The sequence below is a fragment of the Artemia sp. Qi Xiang Cuo genome, unplaced genomic scaffold (genome assembly GCF_049724085.1).
Source record: "Artemia sp. Qi Xiang Cuo unplaced genomic scaffold, ASM4972408v1 HiC_scaffold_3218, whole genome shotgun sequence".
NCBI classification, from domain to species: Eukaryota; Metazoa; Arthropoda; class Branchiopoda; order Anostraca; family Artemiidae; genus Artemia; species Artemia sp. Qi Xiang Cuo.
In genome coordinates, this window is record NW_028300611.1 from 39,670 (window position 1) to 64,056 (window position 24,387).

General features: G+C 32.6%; 1 protein-coding gene across 2 annotated transcripts; it reads right to left on the minus strand.

The window, feature by feature from the left end:
- Nucleotides 1-8,445: 8,445 nt before the first annotated feature.
- LOC148938491 (uncharacterized) lies at nucleotides 8,446-24,243 on the minus strand. Of its 2 annotated transcripts, none has more exons than XM_089107754.1 (4): nucleotides 23,585-24,243; nucleotides 21,531-21,697; nucleotides 15,075-15,379; nucleotides 8,446-8,944 (listed from the first exon to the last, which is right to left on the minus strand). In XM_089107754.1, exons 3-4 carry the CDS (start codon nucleotides 15,219-15,221, stop codon nucleotides 8,582-8,584), a joined length of 510 nt encoding a protein of 169 aa, XP_088963880.1. In that variant the 5' UTR covers nucleotides 15,222-15,379; nucleotides 21,531-21,697; nucleotides 23,585-24,243; the 3' UTR covers nucleotides 8,446-8,581. The 2 variants fall into 2 exon arrangements, with proteins under 2 accessions (XP_088963880.1, XP_088963881.1); XM_089107755.1 differs by lacking the exon at nucleotides 23,585-24,243 and adding an exon at nucleotides 23,522-23,542.
- Nucleotides 24,244-24,387: the final 144 nt, after the last annotated feature.

Genomic DNA, 24,387 nt, shown 5'->3' on the forward strand with positions numbered 1-24,387 from the left:
TATTTTTTTTCTAATTTACGTGTTTTCTTAAGAAAATGGTACATCTTTAACAAATATAGCCTTAGCTAGTTAAAACTGAGCATTAAATCTTCATTTTTTGTCTTGTTACTTAGGTAATAATGGAACATTTGTTATTTTTTCTACTGCAAGTGTTTTCTTAAGAAAATGGCCCATCTGTAGCCAAAACAGCCTCAGCTAGTTAAAACTGCACATAAATACTTGATTTTTTATCTTGTTAAATAGATAATAATGGAACATTCAGTATTTTTTCTAATACAAGTGTTTTCGTAAAAAAATGGCCCATCTGTAACAAATATATCATTAGCTAGTTAAAACTGCGCATAAATTCTCGATTTTTTGTCTTGTTACTTAGGTAATAAAGGAACATTTAGTATTGTTTTCTAATGTAAGTGTTTTCATAAGAAAATGGCCTATCTTTAACAAATATAACATTAGCTAGTTAAAACTACACATAAATTCTTGATTTTTTGTCGTGTTACATAGGTAATAATGGTACATTCAGTTTTTTTTCTAATGTAAGTGTTTGCGTGAGAAAATGGTTCATATTTAACAAATAGATCAGTAGCTAGTTAAAATAGATCATAACTACTTGAAATTTTGTCTTATTATTTAGGTAATAATTGTAAATTCATTATTTCTTATAATGTAAGTGTTTTCGTAAGCAAAATGCCCATCTTTAACAAATATATCATTATCTAGTTAAAATTGCGAATAAATTGTCTATTTTTTGTCTTGTTACTTAGTTAATAATGGTAAATTTAGAATTTTTTCTAATGTAAGTGTTTTCTTATGAAAATGGATCATCTTTAAAAAATATAGAAATAGATAGTTAAAACTTTGCATAAATACTTTAATTTTTGTCGTGATATTTAGGTAATAATTGTACATTCAGTATTTTTTCTAATTTAAGTGTTTTCGGAAGCAAATTTCCAATCTTTAAACAATAAAGAATTAGCTAGTAAAACAGTGAAAAAAGTATCGATTTTTTGTCGTGTTTATTATGGTAAAAATAAACATTTAGTATTTTTTTTTTCTATTGTAAGTGTTTTTTTAATGAAATGGCACATCACTATAAAATATATAATGAGATAGTAAACAATGCGCAAAAATTCATGATTTTTTGTCGTTTAATTTATATAATAATTAAATAGTTAGTGTTTTTTCATATTTTAATTGTTTTCTTAATAAAATGGTCTATATTTAACAGATATAGCATTAGCTATTTAAAACAGCACATAAATTTTTGGATTTTTTTCGTGTTACATATGTATTATTTGAATATTGATTTTTTTTTCTATTGTTAGTGTTTTTTCTAAAGAAAATTACATATCTTTAATTCATATAACCTTAACTAGTTAAACTTTACTTAAATTATTGATTTTTTGTTTGCAGTTTTGTTAAGAAAATCAACTGTATTTAAAAAATATATAATTATTTTATTTTTATCATTTAAGTGTTTTCTTACATTAGAAAATGTAAGAAAATTGCCCATCTTTAACAAATATAGACTTAGCTAATTAAAACTACCCATAAATTCTTCATTTTCTGTCGTGTTGCTTAAGTAATAATAGAATATTTTGTATTTTTTCTAATGCAAGTGTTTTCTTAAAAAATTCCCACTGGGGGTTTTAGGTAACCTCCTCACAATGAATTTAGATGGTTTTAGGACTAGTCTCACTAGCCCTAACTCCATTCAACCTTGAGTGAATGTATAAAAGTTTGATGAAGTATTTCTCAACTTAACAACAACATTAATAGCCTCCAAAATTATAGGACTGTATTATACAGAATTTATCGGATTAAAAAAATTATCTACTCGTGTTATATTTGAATGTTTTTTTTTAGTATTGTCTATGAATCTCGAAGAAATTGACTATTATCATTGGATAGTGAACTATAATCTGTTTGAGTATGATAAATGCTTGTGGAGTACTACATTACGTTATAAACACAGACTTGGATTCTATGATAGAGTGATTACACCACTTAATAATGCTGGTCAGGAACTGAGAAATGCTTAGGAAGAAGTGAGTAAAATTTGCAGCTTTTTTGGGGTTAAAGCACTCTACGTCAAGGGCAATGTACCTACAGATAAATTTTTAATTTAAAAGTGTGACCCTAGGATTCCACTTTTCAGTCTATCCATCCATAAAACTCAATTCCTCCTAGAATTATTTAAACTAAATAGTTTCCCCGCCCTAGAAAGTTCAGAAAAACAGGATACCCTTATTTATAGTGAAGCATTTCTTAGTCGTATGTTTACCCGAATATTTAACAAGTACCATTTTTCCATTCCATCCATAAAACTCAATGCCTCCTAGAATTATTTAAACTAAATACATACCCCCGCCTCTCACAGAAAGTTCAGAAAGATACAATAGCCTTATTTAAAGTCGAATGTTTACCCGAATATTTAACACGTACCATTTTTCCGTACCACCCACAAAAATCAATTCCTCCTATAATTATTTAAACTAAATACTTACCCTCACCCTAGAAAGTTCAGAAAAACACAAAAGCCTTATTTATAGTGAAGCGTTTCTTAGTCGTATGTTTACCCAAATATTTAACAAGTACCATTTTTCTAAACCATCCACAAAATTCAATTCCTCCTAGAATTATTTAAACTAAATACTTACCCCCGCCTCTCACAGAAAGTTCAGAAAAACACGATAGCCTTATCTATAGTGAAGCGTTTTTTACTGTATGTTTACCCAAATATTTAACACGTAACATTTTTCCGTACCACCCACAAAACTCAATTCCTCCTAGAATTATTTAAACTAGATACTTACCCCCGCCTCTCACAGAAAGTTCAGAAAGACACAATAGCCTTATTTATAGTGAAGCATTTCTTAGTCGTATGTTTACCCAAATATTTAACAAGTACCATTTTTCCATATCATCCATAAAACTCAATTCCTCCTAGAATTATTTAAACTAAATACTTACCCCCGCCTCTCACAGTAAGTTCAGAAAGACACAAGAGCCTTATTTATAGTCGAATGTTTACCCGAATATTTAACACGTACCATTTTTCCGTACCATCCACAAAAATCAATTCCTCCTAGAATTATTTAAACTAAATAGTTACCCCCGCCCTAGAAAGTTCGGAAAAACACGATAGCCTTATTTATAGTGAAACATTCCTTAGTCGTATGTTTACCCGAATATTTAACAAGTACCATTTTTCCATACCATCCATAAAACTCAATTCCTCCTAGAATTATTTAAACTAAATAGTTACCCCGTCCTAGAAAGTTTGGAAAAACACGATAGCCTTATTTATAGTAAAGCGTTTCTTAGTCGCATGTTAACCCAAATATTCAACACATACCATTTTTCCACACCATCCACAAAACTCAATTCCTCCTAGAATTATTTAAACTAAATACTTACCCCCGCCCCAGACAGTTTGGAATAACACGATAGCCGTATTTATAGTCTACTGTTTACTCGAATATTTAACACGTACCATTTTTCCGTACCACTCACAAAACTAAAGTCCTCCTAGAATTATTTAAACTAAATACTTACCCCCACCCTAGAAAGTTCGGAAAAACAAGATGGCCTTATTTATAGTGAAGCGTTTCTTAGTCGTATGTTTACCCGAATATTTAACAAGCACCATTTTTCCAAACCATCCATACAACTCAATTCCTTCTAGAATTATTTCAACTAAATAGTTTCCCCGCCCTAGAAAGTTCAGAAAAACACAATACCCTTATTTATAGTGAAGCGTTTCTTAGTCGTATGTTTACCCGAATATTTAACAAGTACCATTTTTCCATACCATCCATAAAACTCAATTCCTCCTAGAATTATTTAAACTAAACACTTACCCCCGCCTCAAACAGAAATTACAGAAAGATACAATAGCCTTATTTATAGTCGAATGTTTACTCGAATATTTAACACGTACCATTTTTCCGAACCACTCACAAAAATCAATTCCTCCTAGAATTATTTAAACTAAATACATACCCCCCCCCTAGAAAGTTCGGAAAAACATGATGGCCTTATTTATAGATAAACATTTTCTAGTCGTACGCTTACCCGAATACTTAAAAAGTACCATTTTTCCAAACCATCCATAAAACTCAATTCCTCCTTGAATTATTTAAAATAAATAGTTACCCCCGCCTCTCACAGAAAGTTCAGAAAAACACAATAGCCTTATTTATAGTGAAGCATTTCTTAGTCGTATGTTTACCCGAATGTTTAACACGTATCATTTTTCCGTACCACCCACAAAAATCAATTCCTCCTAGAATTATTTAAACTAAATACTTACCCCCACCCTCACAGAAAGTTCGGAAAAACACGATAGCCTTATTTATAGTTAAACGTTTCTTAGTCGTATGTTTACCCGAATACTTAAAAAGTACCATTTTTCCATACCATCCATAAAACTCAATTCCTCCTAGAATTATTTAAACTAAATAGTTACCCCCGCCCTAGAAAGTTCAGAAAAACACGCTAGCCTTATTTATAGTGAAGAGTTTCTTAGTCGTATGTTTACCCAAATATTTAACAAGTACCATTTTCAACACCAGCCACAAAACTCAAGTCCTTCTAGAATTATTTAAACTAAATACATACCCCCGCCTCTCACAGAAAGTTCAGAAAGACAAAATAGCATTATTTATATTCGTATGTTTACCCGAATATTTAACAAGTACCATTTTTCCATATCATCCATAAAACTCAATTGCTCCTAGAATTATTTAAACCAAATAGTTACCCCCGCCCTAGAAAGTTCAGAAAAACACAATAGCCTTATTTATAGTGAAGCGTTTCTTAGTCGTATGCTTACTCAAATATTCAACATGTACCATTTTTCCACACCAGCCACAAAACTCAATTCCTCCTAGAATTATTTCAACTAAATACTTACCCCCGCCTCTCACAGAAAGTTCAGAAAGACACTTCAAGTTCCACCTCAAATACCTCATTCTGTCAAATTTTCAACTTGATATGCGTCGCCTACTACCAGGAACCAATGGGGGAATCCTCGCTCGTAATTGCTAATCACATTAACCCTTTTTCTCCATCGTCAAGTACATGCTCCCAAAACATGTTTGACTACTTTATATCATACCAGTTTTTTAAGAAAAAAATACCTGTCTGCTTAAGTTATATAATTATGACCATGCTCTCAAAACATGTTTGACCACATTATACACTGCCATATAACCAGTCTGGTAATCTGTCCTGGAAAGCTGCCAATCCTATACCTGCAAGCAAATTCCATATTAGCATTCTACTCTAATGGAAATGGGAACTTCCTGGGATGAAGTAAACAGGTGGGCTTTGAATAGATTGGGATGGAGAAGAAGCGTGTGTAGCTGTGTTGGCCCGAGGCAGCTTCGTGCTGCGGTGAGTTGTTAGTAGTAGCAGTATTTTGAGTGGAAACAAGACTTTCATCATTTCTTAAAAGTGTCACTGAAAAATGAGGAAGAAAATCTTCTCAACCAAGCAGAGATTGTACCAATCACAATGTACTGTTTTTTGTGACCTAAAACTGTCTTCCAAGTGACTTATTAAGGTGCTTTGTCCTCAGTGTTTAGATCATTTGGTCCCAGACATCAATGTAAGCATCAATAATCTATGATCTGATCACGCCTACAAAAGTGATTGTTCATTTTCAGGAAAAAATCTGTTTAAAATACATCGCTGATTTTTGTTTATCTTACGGTACTTAATATTCAACATAGGAGCAACTAAAAAAAGCCTAAATCCTCCAATATGGGGATAGAGCTTATCTAGTCTTGAATATAAATGGTAGGCTTTTAGGGGGACTGGTGAGATCAGGCATAAAGAACATTTCCTGCCAAGATATAGTTTAGACCATTTCAAAACTGACAGTAATTCACGCATGCAACCTATTCAGTGTCTGCTAAACAATTCACCAAAAGGGCTAATTATTGCGCAGCATGAAAACACTAGTTAAAATTCAAAGAATTTTCTATGTTTGTTCTTGCAGAATGTGTTATTGTCTATGTTCATCTCGAAAAGATAAGTGGCAGGGTTGCCGCCAAGTTACGTTCGTAGTATTTTTGGTACACTTTTAAGCAAAACATTATTTTTTATGTTGCGGTCCCAAAAAGGTTACATTTTTGTTATGTTTTTGAATTTAAGTTACAGTTATGTTACGCTTTTGAATAACGAAAAAGTTGCACATTTTCTGAGTAATCTTATTTTTTCTCGTGGAAAAATTCCGCTGTTCCCAGTTTAATTACAATGACATGAGTATCAACATTCTTTCACATCGCGGTCGTGTAAAAATATAAATAATTTATTAAGATTTTTAAAAAACCACATAACTTACTCTCTTATAGGAGCTTTTGATAAAAATATATTTAATTCCAATACAATTTAAAATGATGAGAGAATACTGAGAAAGCCAAGAGACTTTGCCCTTTCTTGTCAAGAGTCACCAACTTGCATCAATTGAATATGAATCTTGTTTAGTCAACAGTCATACTGAAATTATACAGAGAAGGAGCAAGCTGAAATTAATAATAAAATGAAATGAAATTAATAATAGGATCATAGCTATATACTAAAAGAAGCTATTTTCCTTATAATTTATTTTTAAATATGCAATAATAAGATGATAAATGTATTTTTCTTCGGGTAACTTTCCAAACCTCCTTCCGAATGGTTGGATATAGTATCAGGTTATAAACAAAACTTGCTTTTTTTGTAAGGGATTATGAACAGCTAATACTGACAGAACAGTTGAAACTGTCAAAATTAGCCAATTTTCAGTCATAATTAAGGCAATACCCTAGCATTGGGGACGGGGTGTTCGATTCATTCAGACAGAATTTCCAGTCTACCCAGCATCAAGTTCACATTTTTGACATTGTAACCCCCCTTTCCCTCTGAGGTCATTTATATAACTGTACTAATACATTATTTTATTAATCTCGTGATGACATTCTTTCTTGTTAATACGAGTTTCTGCTACCTCGACTCCGATCTCGAAGCTATCTGCTATCTCAAAGATAATTGTGAGTATGAATATTATTAGAGAGAAAGTTCCACATTTTTGCTGAATTTAGATGTCTTGCATTGTTTTTGGCGCGTGACTGAATGCAATACTTGAACAAAACTAGTCTAGACGGTAAATCACTCTCATCAACCACTTGAGTCATTCAAACTTTCTATCAATCACTGTCAACGCTTGACTCAAGTGTCAAACAGGTTCCTAGACGGTCAATCATGCCTGAATCAATCGATTGGCGTGTGCTTTGATGAACCTTCAACACACCCGTCAGTCTAGATCAAAGCTAATTTCAAGTTTAATTTTAACTCATGGCAAGATATTTAGTTTCAATTCAGAGCCAATTAGTGAAGTGTCTAACGTGTGTGAACTGCAGTCTAATACTATATTTGACTTTTATTACCTGTACCTGGATTGTGCTAAAGCTAAAACAAAACGAAAACGGGACACGTCGTCGGTCGAAGGAGTTGTAAAAGATGAGAAGTCACTTCACTTATGATAATTTACTGAACATTCGGCATGATGCAGAACAAGAGAGACACAGGACATTTATCACAATGGATCAAAATATTTTTGATTTTTTACTCAAGTTAGTACGGCATAATATAGATAAGAAGGATACAAATATGCGAGAAGTCCTTCCTGCGACTCAGACTTTCCATCACATTCCACCGAGCTTACAGCATGGATTCATAAGACCTAAACTTTATCTGCACCTTTGCTCACCGGACTCTGGAGCTCATCATAATGGAAACATGCTCCGTAATTATTGAGGCGTTGAAAGATAACATTCAGGTATGTATCAATTTTCTCTTTATTTCTTTTACATTTTTAACACAAAATGAATAAAAAAATCGTACTTGTCCATTATTCAGAACACACCCAAGAAGTGAATTTAGGTTAAACCTAACTCGAAATGTACCAAAATATGGTGAAAATATAATAATTTCTAACAAAATTATGTAAACTACGACAAAGAATTATGAAAAGCAGACCGCCCAGAGTACCAACTCGATATACTAAATAATTACTTAAAATATACATACAACGTAGTTTTTACACTGAGCCTGAGCTAATTGTCTCCAAATACAGACCAGTTTTTGTCAGATCTTGCAGATCAAAATTCTTGAGTGTGTTACGAATAATGGGACAAGTACAAAAAATTAATTACAATGTATACTAGGTTCTTGGACAAAGGAGGTAATATTTCCTTTTACAAAAAAACATGACAAAAATTAAACTATAAAATTTGATGGTGATGAATTTAATATAAAGTAGTTAAAATTCAAATAAACAGAGAAATTAGAAAACATGACAAAAATTCAAATAAATAGAGCCAAAAACTAAAACATTGTTGTAAAACTTTTTCAACATTTTTAACTAGACTACCATAGAGTTAAATTTTGAAGTGAACTAAGCAGTATTTTCTGCGTTTTCAAGTCGTGTGGGTTGTGTAGCTGAGGTGGAAGGACGGTCCGCTAGAAGAGAAGAGGACGTTATCTGGACGTTGGGAGGAGGGTGAGGATAGTATTGCCAATTATAACCTGATTAATTTGAGTGAGACGATGTCAATGACGCTGACAAGGGTGACCAACATTGGTACGCTTCAAACCGCACTCCTTCTCTCGTCAGGTGGCATAATTCCGCTTCGAAAAGCATATCGTTAATAATTTTTTCAGCGAACCGTTTTTGGTCTGGGCGTAGCTTCTTCGTTTTCATAGCCCAACCTTGAGCTAGAATATTCTCTTCTGTCTGAGGTTGCTTGAAGTATGCCGTAGCTAACCTTAATAGTTGGTCAGTGGAATCTGGCTTATTTTTTCTCTTTAAAGGGAGGGGTGAACTGGGATCAGTTGGTCCAGCTCTTCTTGAAAGAGACACTTCACCTTGCGAGTCTTCATCGGGAAACAGTTGCTGCAATAAATAAGAAATGAATAAATTAAAAAGAAGTTTGAATATTATGCTTAACAATATCTAATTTCGTTAATTTGTACATTTATTTCTTTTTTATGTAACTATTAAGAAAATTTATTGATTGTTTTTCCTTCTTTTTAGGTTCCCAAATCTGATGAGGGATTTTTTATCGTTTTAAAAAGTAGAGTTGCAACAAAGACTCAAACTTTAGCGTAAAGAGCGAGGCGATGAGAAGGGAGCCCCTTTCATATACGAAATAATTTCTGTTCGTTTTAAGTTTTAATGTTGCTCCTTGCTTTCAGTTAAAAAAAACTTGTTTTTAAAAAATTTAACTTACTATAAGGGTTCATTGTATTTGTGTGCTCTGTTACATAGGTGTTTTTGTACTACTGTCTATGTAAATATATATGATCATCTCTAATAGCGTTGTACTTTGTACATTTTGTTTGGTATGATGAGTTTTCAGATGAATAAAAATGAATATATTCATGAGTGAGAAGAAAGATAAATATTGAACAATATGAGATTAACTAAGCAGAATATTTTTCACAAAATGTAGTGTACGAGGGGAAGCTCAACTATGCCGTTTAAACTGAAATCCGGAAAACAGACCTAATACTTTATTTTTATAGAATTAGTTGAATAGTAGAATTAGTGTAAGAAAAATAATTTATTACTTATTCTATTTCTTCAAAAGAACTTTTCAAATGAAAATTAACAAATGGCGAATGTCACGTTTAACCGCTATCTTGCCTCAGAGCTCTACTTAATCCAACATAAATGCTACTAAAATTCCATATATATATTTTACCTCTAATAGGAATTTTATTCCTCCAGATTTTTAATTGACTAAGAAAGAGTAGTAGTGGAGCAGAAGAAAAGAGCAGTGCACTGAAATATGGGAACTTAAAACATATGGCACTGAAGAGAACTAATACACTTTTATTGTTGAGATAAATAAGTATTTACTATTGCTTCAAAGTAGTTTTCACAATTCTCGGTAATCGTTTTCTACCGACAGATATTAAAGAGGGTTAAAAAAGTGCAAGGACTTTTACAGAAGTAAATTACAAATACATTTCAATTTTGCTTAAAAGTCGAAAATGCAAAATTTAAATAGTACAACGAACATTCAATAGTTAATAGAAAATGTCAACAAAGTTCAACATGAATCTTCGATACAAAAGCAGCACATCTGAAAATGCACACAAAACACCTTTGGCTTCATACAGAGCGTTTTAAGCGTTTTTCGTGAACGTTCGGCAATAATTTTCTAGCAGAAACAATTAAACTGGCAATTTTCTGGAAATATGTCGAGACTTGCTAACTTGCGGATCGAAAAATATTTAGAGCACTTTCAATACTTCCTGGCAACTATTGATTGTTCATCAATACTATTCTATACTTATTATTTTAAATAAACATTATAATATTCAGTTTTTTACTTTTCTCTAAGTATTTACATTTATGTATTAACACCATGCTTCTTACATGCTAAAACAAATGGCAGTCATAGCTACAAAACACCTCAGTGTCGCTACTTACATTTTGAAGTTCTTTCAAAACCCCTCTTCTCCCATTTTTGAAGGTCCAACCAATTTGACACAACTTGCAGTACACACTTACTCATTTTTTGCTATAGACTCATCGTGGTTGCAGCGATAGCTGTAACCTAAGAAACAGTTCATAGTACCACAACTTTAAAAATGCATTTTCAAAAAAACTGTCCAGAGAAAAGATTTCTATTTTTACATTATTCAGGAATTATTTTTTCTCCTTCTTTTTTTTCTTCGTAGCTAGTAGGGCACTAAAACATCGTAAAGAGTTGTCTAAGCGCTCTTTTAAAACCTAATTTTTATATCTTTTGATAAATTAGATTTGATAATGCCATCAGCAAGTGTTATATGGCACCCAAAAAGAGAACTTTGGGTACAATTTCCGGAGTGGAAAGGCAAGGAAAGAATAAAAAGTAGTATTAGTTCTACTGAAATCCCACTGCAACACCAAACCAAACGAGACCATCTCAGCAACACACGCTCCTCTTCCATGCCAATCTATTCAGTCTTTCTCTTTACACCCTCCAAGGAAATTCACATGTCCCTCAAATCTTTTCTTACGACATCCTCCAAACCTATTCGGAGCGACATGCTTATCATTTGTTCCAAGACGGTTGGCCGACAAGGACAATCTTTCGCAATCTGTATCCTTCATCCGCAGAAAGGGCTCTAGCCATCACAACCTATCTCTCCTTATAGCCCTAGAAAGACGAATTGAACGGCATTTTTCGTACAGCTTACTTTTTCCGATACTGTTAATCAATTGGGTACCCAAAACAATCCGTAAGCAATTACTCTTGAAAACATTTAGAAAAATCTCCTCCATCTTTCGGAGCGCCTGCGCTTCAGAACACTGTCATCACTCTAGATTCCAATATTTTAATCTTGGTTCGCATACTTACCTGTCTATTCTTCCATGCTTTTTTCAACTGTGAAAAAAATCCCTGGGCCTTGGCTATTAGACTTTTAACATCTTCACTGTACCCACCGTCTTTGCTAATAATACTACCTAGGTAAGTGAAGCTGTCCACTAAATCTATCTTCTCGTTACACACCATAATCTTTTCATTTTTCACTTATTCCTAGTCTTAGAGACTTAGTCTTCTTAACATTAATTTTCAAACTTATTCTTGCATCCTGAACTGGGAAAATCTCTAAAATATCTTTCATATTGCTAAAATTTTCAACTAGAATGCTTAAATCCTCAGCACAATCTAAGACCAGGAGTTTTACTTCCCCAATCGATTCCGTTTTCATTTCATTCTTGTTCCCATTGGATTCCGTGCTCAACTACTAGCCTCATTTCCTACATTAACCGCAGCAATGTTATTCTTGTACATAGCACTAATCACTTTGATTTGTTTATCTTGTGTAAAACAGTTCGTGGCATCGAACTGTAACCAACGCGTAACTCGGCCAAATAGTAACCGGAACTCTAAAAAATAGTGTTGTGATAACAATAGATACCTCAAAAGAATTGAGTTTTTATGCTGATTCCAAATATATAAAATCATAAAGTTTAATGCTATTAATCAAAAGTAACGAGCCTGAGAAAATTTGTCTGAAGTTTGAAAAATGGGGGGAAAACCCCCACAAAGTAAAGCAATCCTAAACAAAATCACACCATCAGAATCAGCATATCAGAGGACCCTTCTGTTAAGGTTTAAAATCCTATCTACAAAACTGTAGAATTTTGTATTTTTTGTCAGAACAAAGATCACGGATTCGTGTTTATTGTTATTTTATTATTTTTTCCCCAGGGGCAATCGTATTGAACAAATGGTCAAAGAAATTAGAAAAAACTTATTACGAAAAGAAAATTACAGCACTTTCAAAAAAGAGCCTGAATCCCATCGAAAATGTCTTTATCTTGAGCACTCGCAATTCTCTTTTCTTTTTTTATCTCTGGCTTAACGCGCCGATAGACTCAATAAGGGTAATAATTTGAATTGATTCGATAGCGCAAATCGTCTTTGGACTTCACTTTCCCGCTCGTGAATTTAGGCCTTAAGCTGTAGCTTGTAATTATTAAATCTTGACTCTTTTCCTCAATTCTCTTTTTTGTTTTCTTAAAAAAAATCAAATTATTTTATTTCTTATAAAATTTTTAAGTCAAAAAATTAAAAATAACGAAGGTATACTTTCTTATGAGAAGCTCAAAATTTTTTTGGAGTAAATTATATTACTCCTAAAATGGATTTCTGTAAATTATATTAACTGTGCGTCTAAAATTCGTGTTTCATAAGTAACGGTTGTTTTTATCTTCAACTTCTTAAAGATACCGATGACAATATACCCCTTGGACTTTCTATTTGACAAAATTCCAGATTTTCTTTTGGCAAGTGTAAGAGGAATGTGATGTAAAACCCATATATGTATAATGCCCTATTATAACAGAACTTATGTGACTTCTTTAGTTTCATCGTCTCAAAAAAGAAAAAAAACATTTATGTTAGATTTATAGTGTATATTTTAAGAACCTAAAACCGAACAAACATTAGTTGAAACAAAGAAGTTTTTATTATTGACGAAAAGAGTGAAGATGAAACTTAAAAAGAATAAAAATAACTATTTCGTAGCATATGAAACATTGTTTCAAATAAACTTACTTGAAATATTTCCCAAATTTTGTAGAATCCTGAAAAAAACTAGCGCTTTACTGAAAACTAATCCTACTTGAGATTTTGAGAGAATTAAAAATGTATGCTACAAGCTTATTGGTTTTATGACCGGTGAAAGAATAGCGACAGCCTTATGAATTAGTCTTTTATTTTCTGCTTCTAATCGTCTTTTGTTGCGTCGATTTTGTGTTTTTAGTACACATAAGTTTTGCAGAATTCTACAATTCCGGGAAATATTACGAGTCAGTTAATTTGATCCAACATTGCACAAACTGCGAAGCGATAATTTTTGCTCATTTTAAGTTCCATCTTTGCTCTTTATTTCCATCAAAAAAACTTTGTTTTCTTAAATAATTTCTTAGAAGAAATTAATTAAGCAATTACAACTCATATAAAAAAAGTAAGCTAAAATATTGAAGCACTTGAATCACATTTCTTCACACCCGTTTCTGTTCATGAAATAAACGGAAGCAATTCCGATTGGAATTGAGGCATAGATAAATTTTACAATATATACAGTATATTTTTGATTTGCCAGGACACCCAGCTGAACGGCACCTCATTGAATTCTTAAGAGCTGCATTATATTCAGGAAGATGGAAGGCTTGACAACATCGAACGTGCTCGGACGGAATGGGCTTACGTTTTTGGGGTGGCTCATAAGACTCAACACCACCCTCTTTATCAACGAATAGTTCTGGTTCGGAAGAAAAAATCAGTTTTTCTGCAACGCACAGACGGAAAAGCACTAGCTGTTCTTTATTAGCCTTGTTTTTCACGTGTAACTGTAACTCTTTCCATCCATTAGCAAGGGAAAGGTCAACAAAATAGCTGAACACTCGATTGTTCCAGTTTTTTGTCCTTGAAAAACATCTATAATATGAGATCAACCTATTCACTAGCTCACCGCCTCCCATGTACTTGTGATAGCATCTAACAACTTCAGGACATGAAACGTTTACGTATCGCTTCTTAACTTCGTCCAAGCGCTGGACATAACTTTCCTGTCCTTTTGCCACACAGTTAGATGCCATGAGTATTTCTTTACTGTCATACCATTGAGTGATTGCAACTGTCTTATCTGATCTCACATGTATGACAGATGTTCCTCTACCCATCCGTTTGAGATCTGATTCTGTTACTAGCTCAAGCCTTTCATTTTCAATTTTATCCCTTTGCAAGGTGCCTGAAGCATTAATCTGCATATCTGAAGCAAGTATCTTAAGCAAAGAGATAGAAGTAAACTGCCGGTCAAAGAATAGGAAAGTCCCTGGCAGTAAGGACTTAGACAATGTTAAGACAGAAGCAGCACTATAACCTAACTTCAACATTTCAGGATTACAGGTTTTTGCACCTTGATAGATGGTGAAGTCAATAACCAGTCCGTCAGAACTAGCAAGAACAATATTTTTCAAAGCCAATGGCTTGGGGTTGTTTGGATCGCGCTGCCGTACTGAGCTACATCCAAACAAAGGAATCATTTGTTCATCAATAGACGCATATTTAGGTCGTGGAAGCTCTAAGCATACCTCCCTTACAGTGTCAAGGAGTGGACGCACCTTCCACAGTTTATCATTTTTTTTAATTTCCGTTGTTATATCAGAGTCAATTACAAATTTTAGACGATTTCTAAGCTGAAAAAAAACTGTTTCTTGTCATTTTCTCAGTAACTAAAGGTGTTCGCAGTCTTGAGCTCCAGTACATTCCAATCCTTGGATACCTAAGACATCCCATTACAATATTTAGTCCAGTAAACACCTTTAACTCAGAGCCAGTAACACACAGAGACTTGCCAGTTTCACGGAGACTTTCGTGATTCATACAGAATGCCATTTTATCAAAAAAAGAATCTGGAAAATACTGTGTAAAAAATTCGACAGGATCCCAATCATTATGTTTTTCAAATACAAGATTATCAAAACTTGAGCCACGGAATTCCGAAAAATCACTCACTCCATGCTGCCACGTCAGAGACCGCTGCTCCCTTAACTGCGTATGAGGACCAAACTTGGATACATCTTCATCTTCGAAAAGTATGCTGTAACTATCGTTCTGGGAGGAAGGATACAAGACACCTGGTTTCTTCAGCTCTCTCCTCATCACTGTTTCTTCCTCATCCTCTTCGCTTTCCTCTTCTAGATCGAGACCTCCCTTTGGCAGCCACAAATTGTCTTCGTCAGAAAAATCACCTTCTTCATCATCAATGTCACTTCCATCAAATACATGTTCACCGACTTCGTTCTGATGGACTTTTGAAGCTAAAAAGGTAATCATAGTATAGTTTATCAATTGTGCTAGAAATAATAATTTGAAACAGAATATATATATCGAGAAAAACAAAAAGTTATTTGGGATAAGGACTCTCTCCGAAGAGAGTGATTATAAGAAAATCAGAGCTACTATGACTAGTTGATTTCTTTTCCATTTAAGTTTTATTGTCGATGTGTTCTTTGTGTGCTCATCTCAATAGCGTGATTTATATTGGGTCTTTTTTTAAATTTAATTAAGAAAACTTTAGATAAAATAAAAAATTTATTTTGGATAAGGAATCTCTCCGAAGACAGTGATTATAAGAAAATCAGAGCTACTATGACTAGTCGATTTCTTCTACTATGAAGTTTTAATGTCGATGTTTGCTTTGTGGGCTCAAATAATTAGCTTGATCTAACTTGAGTCTTTTTTTAAATTTATTTAAGAATACTTTTTTACAAACTCATTTAAGGGAAAAAACATACGAAATTGCTTAAAATATGCCTTATTCTAGTACAAAGAGTAAGAGGTTGATGGTACCTGTCTAATTATAACCAAAAAAAAAAAAAATTTTCACATCAGCACCTATTAAAATTTTTAATGTAAAAATAAACCTTTTAAAATAGCACTCATTTTAGTTAAAATGAGACGACAGTTTCAATCTTGATTCTGAGGCTCAAAAATAGGCTACTTTGTTATCAGAACACAAAGCTATACACGAAATTTCCAAACTCTAAGAGGATCTGCAAAAATGTTTGTGGTCGAAACAGAAAAGATGTATTTCTCCTTCGCATTTGATCCTTCGCGTTATTGTATTTCTCCTTCGCGTTTTTAAGCTCATGAGAATAAATACTCCTAATTATAACATTACATTTCTCTTTTGGCACAATTTTGTGCAAACGAATATGGTTAAATATTTACACATGTCCAGCAAGTTTCATAAGCTTCTTGCCTTATGCCTGGATTAAGTTTTTGTAAAATAACCAATTTTTATTATTTCAACTTTTATATTTCCTTTACAAATTTTTGCAAGGTTTTTTTTCTGCAGTACTAGGCTTGTTATGTTTTGACGTATGGCAAAATTGTTACTATTAACCGATAGCTGAGATAGAGCTTTGTCCATTGCTCTGTATTTTTTTAAACTAAAAAATCTAATGAAAAGGTAAGAAAAAACATGCAAAAATAGGAAAGTTTTACTATTTTTTAGTAAGTTTAGATAAACGATACATCATTTTTTTTTAGAAAGTAATTGTTAATGTTTGACAAAAAGAGCAAAACAACATAACAACAAAAACCATTAATTGTAAGCAATAGAAAAAGAAAGAAACATTTAACAGTAATGTAAAGAAAAAAGAAAAAAGAAGCTTTCACATTCATGATTTTTCAGATATGGGACAAGGAACTGGAACAGCTTTTAATTTTTTTCGTGTTGAATATAGCTACATTAAAAAAATTTAGAGGGCAGTAGTATTTTAGAAACTTTTGAAAGGAAGGTTGAAACCTTCAAAGAGTGATTTGTTAGGATTGAAAATTTCCATGCTCCAAACGCCTCCCATGGGGTTCTGTCTAAATTCCGCATATAATCAGAAAAGAGATAAATGAATAAAAAGAAAAGTAAGAAAATTACTATTTACATTAAGATATATGAATATATTCGGAACGTGGTTGTTTAAAACTGGAGGTAAAGTTTTATTTTAAAATTTTATTAACATTTTTTAAATTAGATTTTAAGATAAATATAACCAATTTAAAGAGTATAGCTGTATGATAAATTTGTAAACTAAAAATTACAAAAGAAAACGACTCATATTCAAACACGTAGGCAAATCAACAAAAATAATATTTTCCTACCAAATGGTTGATAAATTAATGTCAAAAGCGCCATTATATCTTCCTTGGGAATATTTACCGTTGTTTTTTGTCGTGTTGGCTTAACAGTGATGTTTTTACCCATGGTTTTATCGTTTTCTACGGTTCTATCAATTAACGGTTTTAAGCGTTTAAACAGTTTTATTGATTGATTCAACTGATACGACGTTATCATTTAAAGTCATGTTGAAAAGACTTGCAGATCTGCATACTTAGAAACAATCCTTAACCATTCGGTCCAAACTAAGATTTAGGTGCAGTTAGTCGGCAAATAAAAATCAAGAAAACTGAAAAGCGTTTGATAAAACATTTGATTTGTTGGGCGTTTGATCTTACTCTAAGTTCACCTAGGAACAAACTGCTGAAGCGAGGAGCATTAGGGAATCGAACCAATGAGCAACAAATCTAACCATCGGTTTTCATATTTGTTGCCGTTGTTTAGAAGAGATTACTGGAAAATTGCACAGTTGCCTGATAAAAATTGAATTTTTTTTAATTAAAAAAATTGTTCGACAAGACAACTAAACCATTTTTAAGTCGGCAACTAAGTTGCCGCGAAAACCAAATATTGTTCCTGTGTGAACATCAGCGTTAGTCAAGAATTAAAACCCTATTTTCCGATGTCATAGGAAAAGATGAGTTAAATTAATCACTTAACTTTTCCAAAACATACACATTCGTACAAACATTCGTTCAAACGAGCAAACGTTCGGTCGAACAACGAACAGCGTAAGCAATCGCTTTCCGTACAGTACTTCTTTTATATTTGAAGAAGACGCCTAAATGAAACCTAAAAGGATCAGAAATACAGTCACATAATAATTCAAACAAAACGAATAGGAATTAACGAGAATGAATAAATAAAAACCCAAACCAAACACAAATTGCATTTTGAAAGATGTGTTTTATACCTTGACCAATCTAGATCCTTGTTTCCGACAACAAAATGTTAATGTGCCGATTTTCCAAAAAAAATATCGAGCTGTTTTTGAGGAAAAAAAATATATATATTGCATACACATATACACAATTATTACTAGTTTAAAGATAGAAAACTGCATTAATTCTTAGAAGTCTCAGCAATTTTTATTTATTAATATTAGAGTGATTAGCTTGTATATTCTTCCTTCTGGCAATTTGTGTTCATTTTAGGAATTATCTATTCATCAATATCTATGTCTGTTATCTACAAATTTAAAGAAATTAATCATTTTAGTTTCCATTTATTCATTCGTAATGATTTCTGTTCATTTTAGGAATTATCTATTCATCAATATCTATGTCTGTTATCTATAAATTTAAAGAAATTAATCATTTTAGTTTCCATTTATTCATTCGTAATGATTTCTGTTCGTCATAAGTTTGAATATTACCAAACCTTATTTGTCGCTTTAGATAAAACTTAAGCAATGGGACAACCCATATCAGGCATCTTCTCGTTTTGGCTTTTGCCTTGCCGTGTTTTTCTATTGACGTCTTTGTTTTCTTTTGTCATATTATGTTACTTCACAAGCAATTCGAAAAAATAATAAATACTATAAATTGTTAAGCTGAATAAGACCAGAATTTTCTGTTTTGCCGAATTGAATCAAAACAGTTTCTAGCTACTTTTCAGAGCTTATTATTATAAGATTGTCACTATTATGGTGTTGTTTTATAATACGTAATTTATTATTATATTATTATTGTCATAATGTAAAGCTTATTATTATTGTTATTATAAGACTGTCGTGAATCCCGTTCCATGACTAAGACTTTCCACCCCTATCCACCCGCCTATTTCAAAACCCCTATCCACCCTGTTTAATGAAATCACCGAATCTGGACAGTTCCCTCAATATTTTTTTTTTGAGAGAAAAAGGTTTTATTAAAAAAATTATAACACATTAACAACAAAACCCGAAGTTTATTAAACTTGTATGGGTACACATCACCCTTTACAAAACCCTACATACACAATTACTACCAGCCAGCCTTAGACCCCCCCCCCCAAAAAAAAAAACAAAAAAAAGGACAAATAATAATAATAAGAAAATAAATAAATAAAAATAAACGAAATAAATTAATTTCTAATAATTTCACGACCTAATTGGATACCGAAGACACAAAACTAAAAATCATTCATTCTATTCTACCTCCTCGTCGCCCTCCCAAAAAAAAAAGTGTCACAATCACTTGAAAGAAAATTCGCCCCAGCAAGGATTAAAACTCATATGTAGACAAACACTGTCCTTTTAATTTACTACGAAATTCATTTAGCTCATCAATTGTTGAAATTGTCTGCGTTAATGGTTCCCATACCCGAGGGCCAACATGTCTTATGGAAAAAACGGATCGCTTTGTAATAACCTGAGGTCGCCGAACTAGCGCTGATGTTCTAGTCGAGTAATTATGAAAATTAACACCACTTGTAAACATTTCCCTAAAACACTCAGGTAATAACGCGTGTGCATATTGGAAACAAGGCTTTATTACCCCTATCAAAAAGAAAAATGGGAAGCCTGGCTTTGATGACATTCGTCCTATTGCCCTCACCTCAATTTTTTCAAAATTGTATGAAAGTTTTCTCGCAGACTGGCTTAAGATGAAAGTCCTCCCCCTCATTGATCTTAGACAGTTTGGTAATCTCAAATCCACGTCAACCTTTCATTACCTGATCCATCTTGTTGATACCATGGGTAAATTACATAAAAAACCTAGCACTTGGCTTAATCTGATTTCTATTGATCTTCCAAAAAGCTTTCGATTTGATTAACCACAATTTACTCATAGATAAACTCATAAATGAATTCCACATTGAAACTTTCCTTGTTAAGCTCGTTGCCTCTTTTCTCTCTTATAGATCTCAAGCAGTTAAATATCTAAATTGTTTCTCAGATCATCTCCCCATATTTGATGGCATTCCTCAGGGGACTATTCTAGGCCCTTTCCTTTTTTCTCTTATGATTAACACCCTATCAACACTTTATGATAATAGGTAGAAATTTGTCGATGACTTGACAATTTTAGAGATATGTCATAAAAACATGTTTAGTAACCTAATTGGCATACTCCAAGATATTGCCTGTGAGGCCTCGTCCCTTGAAATAGCAGTTAACCCTTCCAAATACGCAACACTCTTAGTAACTTTCCTTAAATTCCCTCCCCTTTTTCTTCCTTTTAGTCCTCATGAAACCTCGATGTCACATCCCTTAAACTCATTGGGGCTACAATTTCTTCCAGTTTGAAATGGGATGCCTATATAAATAATACCCTACAACAAGCAAACTCCTCGCTTTCCCTCCTTCAACTTTTAAATAAATATAGTTGCCCCCAATCACATTTACTAAAAGCATACATTTCTTTTGTGCGTCCCATATTAGAGTATGCTTGTCCTGTGTGACACCCTGGCCTTTCAAATAAAGAAACACAAAATGGAAATGTCCAAAAGAGAGCTCTAAGAATTATTTTAAAGAGGGCAGATACCATATTTGCATTTGTTAAATATTTCAAAACTAGAGACCCTCGAGAGAATAAGAAATAATTTGTGCCTCCGTTGTGGTAAGTTGGCCCTTTTGAACCCACGTACTGCGAACCTTTTCCCTGAATATCATGCACCTGATAGAAATCGTCCTCCACGAACTGCGTCCCAGCCTATCCCTACCTTATCTTCCATTCTTTATACTACCTTACGGAATAAGAAATCTTTTACCACTTTTTTTACTGATATAATAAATAGTTGTTAATCTGTACATAAATTTTATCTTATCACTTACATGATAAAAGAAACAGCTCGTTTTTCTTTTTACTCTTTTTATGTTGTTTTTTAAACATTTGTTAATGTATATATTAATTATTTTTTAATTTTTATCATTTTTTAACTTTTTAAATTTTGGCCATTAGGCATTTTTTAATATAAGTTAAAAATGAATCATATAGAATTCCAATATTTTTTTTTTTTTTTTTTTTACATTTTTTGCCAATTTTTTAGGTGTTTTGCTTTTGTTATAATTTTCTTGTTTATTTGTTTTTTTACAGACTTCAAAATTCGAATTCGACCCCTCGGGGCTTGTGAGGTTAGGTTGTGCGATTTTTTTTTCTCATCTGGTTCTATGTGTGTCAATTGGGGGGGGGGGGGGGAAAGGACTGCCCCTATATTTTTAAGAAATCGTTTTATTTGCTATTTTTATTTTATTTTTTAAATACATTGTTTGGTATTTTCGTTAAAAAAATTGAAAAAAAAAATTACCCCTTTTATTCTTTTCTTATTCGTTTTGATGATATGTGAACTATGATCTCTTATAAACATACCTTGGTCAGTACCACAACCGGAGTCCAGTTTAAAGGAGCCAGAGCCAAGATCGAGTTGCTGAGAAAAGAACGTAGGAGCCGCTACATCAATATTTTCTTGTGAATTGATGAAATGGTACTTGTAGAATTTCCAAAGAATTCATGTTCAGGCAACACATCCTCAATTTCTGGACACCAATATGGAAAAAGAAATTTTACATTCTCAAAAGGTAAATTTTGCCTATTAGTTCAGGTATATCTTCAAAGTATATATTGAGTTATTTTATTCTGTTTATTTCAAAATGAAATTATAATATTTTCAGAATTAAAGTAAATCATGACACTCAAATTTTTTATGAGATTTTAAAGATACTGATTTTATCTAGAACTAATTTTAGCTAATCAGAACTATTCACGGAATTTTTCGGCAAATCAGAATTTTTTTTTTTGAAAAAGATGATTGTTACAAATTAGGCTAGCTAAATCTCGGCGTAAGTTAAATATCATTGTGGAGGGGCCTTTAAAAAGAGTGTCTAATTTTTTTAACAGTTTAAATATAATAGTAAACTTATTTTTTATGATTCTTAAATTTTCCACACCTTTCATTTCTGGTGGATTAAATTTTGAAGACACAACATTAAAGAATGATACTGTTATAACCAACTAGAATATAAAATTTAGGTGGGTGGTAATATTGTCGTCATTGGCTTTCATTCACAAAAACTAAGACATGGGGAGGGGGGACATTGTCTTTCTTTTTAAATGAAAAAACCAAAATAAGGGCGTTTTCATTGAAAATAAATTAAAATAATGTATATAAAAAATCTAGGGGAGAGGGAGGGGGGTAGAAAATATCAGAAGGAATGTAATGCTGAAGAGAAAAAAGGCACGATTTATATATTTGAGAGGCTAATGTCGTATTTTTACAACATGGTCTAAAATTGACAATTTTGAATAAATAGTGCAAAAACATTTTTTTTTTCCCAATAGTCTGACCTAAAGATTGCATGGGAGGCATTGGAGATTTGTCCAAGTATTCGTTCCTATAGTGGCCTGTCAGGGGTTAATGAAAGATATGTTCATTAATCTAATGTTAATTGAATATGTATTTTTCTTGAAAAAGTCTCAATATTTTTTTTCTGAAATTGACACAATAAAATTATCTGTACTGAAAAAAACTGTCTAGATAGGTAAATAGTTTTGGGAAATTATTGTAGATTCATAATTTTTGGAAAAACAATTTTATTATAAATTACATCATAGGTCTGATCTTATCGAAACTATGTTCTTATGAGATCGTGAGTAGGCTCATTGATGAAATCGTACAAAATTTCAATTAAAAATAAATTGCATAAATCAGAATAACTTAGGAGAAAGTGCAAAACAGGCTTTTCCAGTCAATCATTCTGAATTAAACTTGCAGCAGAGACGGTTTTATTGGGAAGGGCAGAGGGGGCACTTTCACCAGGGGCAGAAGTTTTAGGGGCTAAAAATTTCAAATAATCTTATATTTATAATTGTCTTGAAGTTTTGAAAATGTATTTTTAGTGAAATAAGGTAGAGGGCACAGTTGGCAGTAAGTATAAGCAAATTGAATCCTACATTTTAATTTTCCTCATATCTTTTCCCATATACAGCAAGAAAATTTGGATTTAAATAAATGAATAATTTTGCTAATAAACAAAAATTTTGTTAATAAATGAATTTTTTTTTTTTAATTTAGACTGAAAATTTTTAGGAGACAGGTGGGAAGGGGGGCACTAATCAAGATTTTGTCCAGCGCACAAGATAGGACAGAGAGGCCACTGACTCAAAGAGGATCAATCAACTAAAACCAAAAGGAATTGTGTTTTTAAAGCTGTAGTAATTAAAGATTAAAATAAAATCTAGTTTGGAGATAAATCACTTCCCAAAAGCTTCATAAAAGTAACTCAGTCAACCTTGAAGTTTGCCAAAATGCATTTCTACTATCTCTATCTACTATTTCTACTATGTATACAAAAAAGATTTACTTGGTAATTGTAATCAGTTATGCTAGTCATGAGGAGCTCATTGTCAAACAATATTCAACATACCTTCCAACTGCATACGCTTCAACGCCGGCTGGAAAATGCTGAACAGAGTTTATTTCTGTTTTTAAATACACAGCGAAGGGGTCCTTTGTAAGATATGCTTCACACCCTCCAAATGGCTTATCACTGCCAGAGAGGGAAGTAGCTACGATATCTAAAATCAAAATAAAAGAAACCATAATAATCAAATAAAATGCAAATACCATAAAAATAGAGATACCTGTTATCTGTCTTTTTGACAGTGCTAGAATGTCGCAATTTTTCCAAGCATTTTTGGGTGATTTTTTTTTTAGTTTTACTTTTTTCCAAAATCTTAAAGGGACCACTAATTTGTCGGTTGAGCGTAAAAAAAAGAGAACAAATCAAAGAGAGTTCAAACAACTCAAACAAAACACCAAAGTGAATAGTACAGCATTAGTCCAAAGTATAGCGAAGCAACAAATTAGTTGCAAAACTTACAGGGTTCACTCTTTCTGTCCGATTTTTGCACACGGGAAGATAGGAAGAAGAAGCTTTTCAGCCGACGGTAAGCTTCACAGACATTTCCAAAGGAAAGTGTGGAAAATCTAGCCCCAAAAAGCACACTTTTTGGCTGTTTCAAATCAAAACTTAGTTTGATCATAGCTTGACAGTTATGTGAACAGATAAAACATTCTGAAAGCTCATATAAATAGCCTAGGTATAAGCATATTGTGACGAATAATTCCATTATTTCCAGCCCCCTTGGTGGCTATCAGTATTACTGGAATTGAAACTTAAAGAAACATTCTTCAAAGAGTTTACCTAAACGTAACGGAGAATGTCTT

Excerpts from the sequence above, each read along its gene's own strand:
- LOC148938491 (XM_089107754.1), bottom strand. The coding sequence starts at position 15,221 with ATGAGGAGAGAGCTGAAGAAACCAGGTGTCTTGTATCCTTCCTCCCAG. Across the intron at positions 8,945-15,074 it reads CTCTGACGTGGCAGCATGGA|CAACTGTTTCCCGATGAAGA; the intron begins GTGAGTGATTTT and ends TATTTATTGCAG.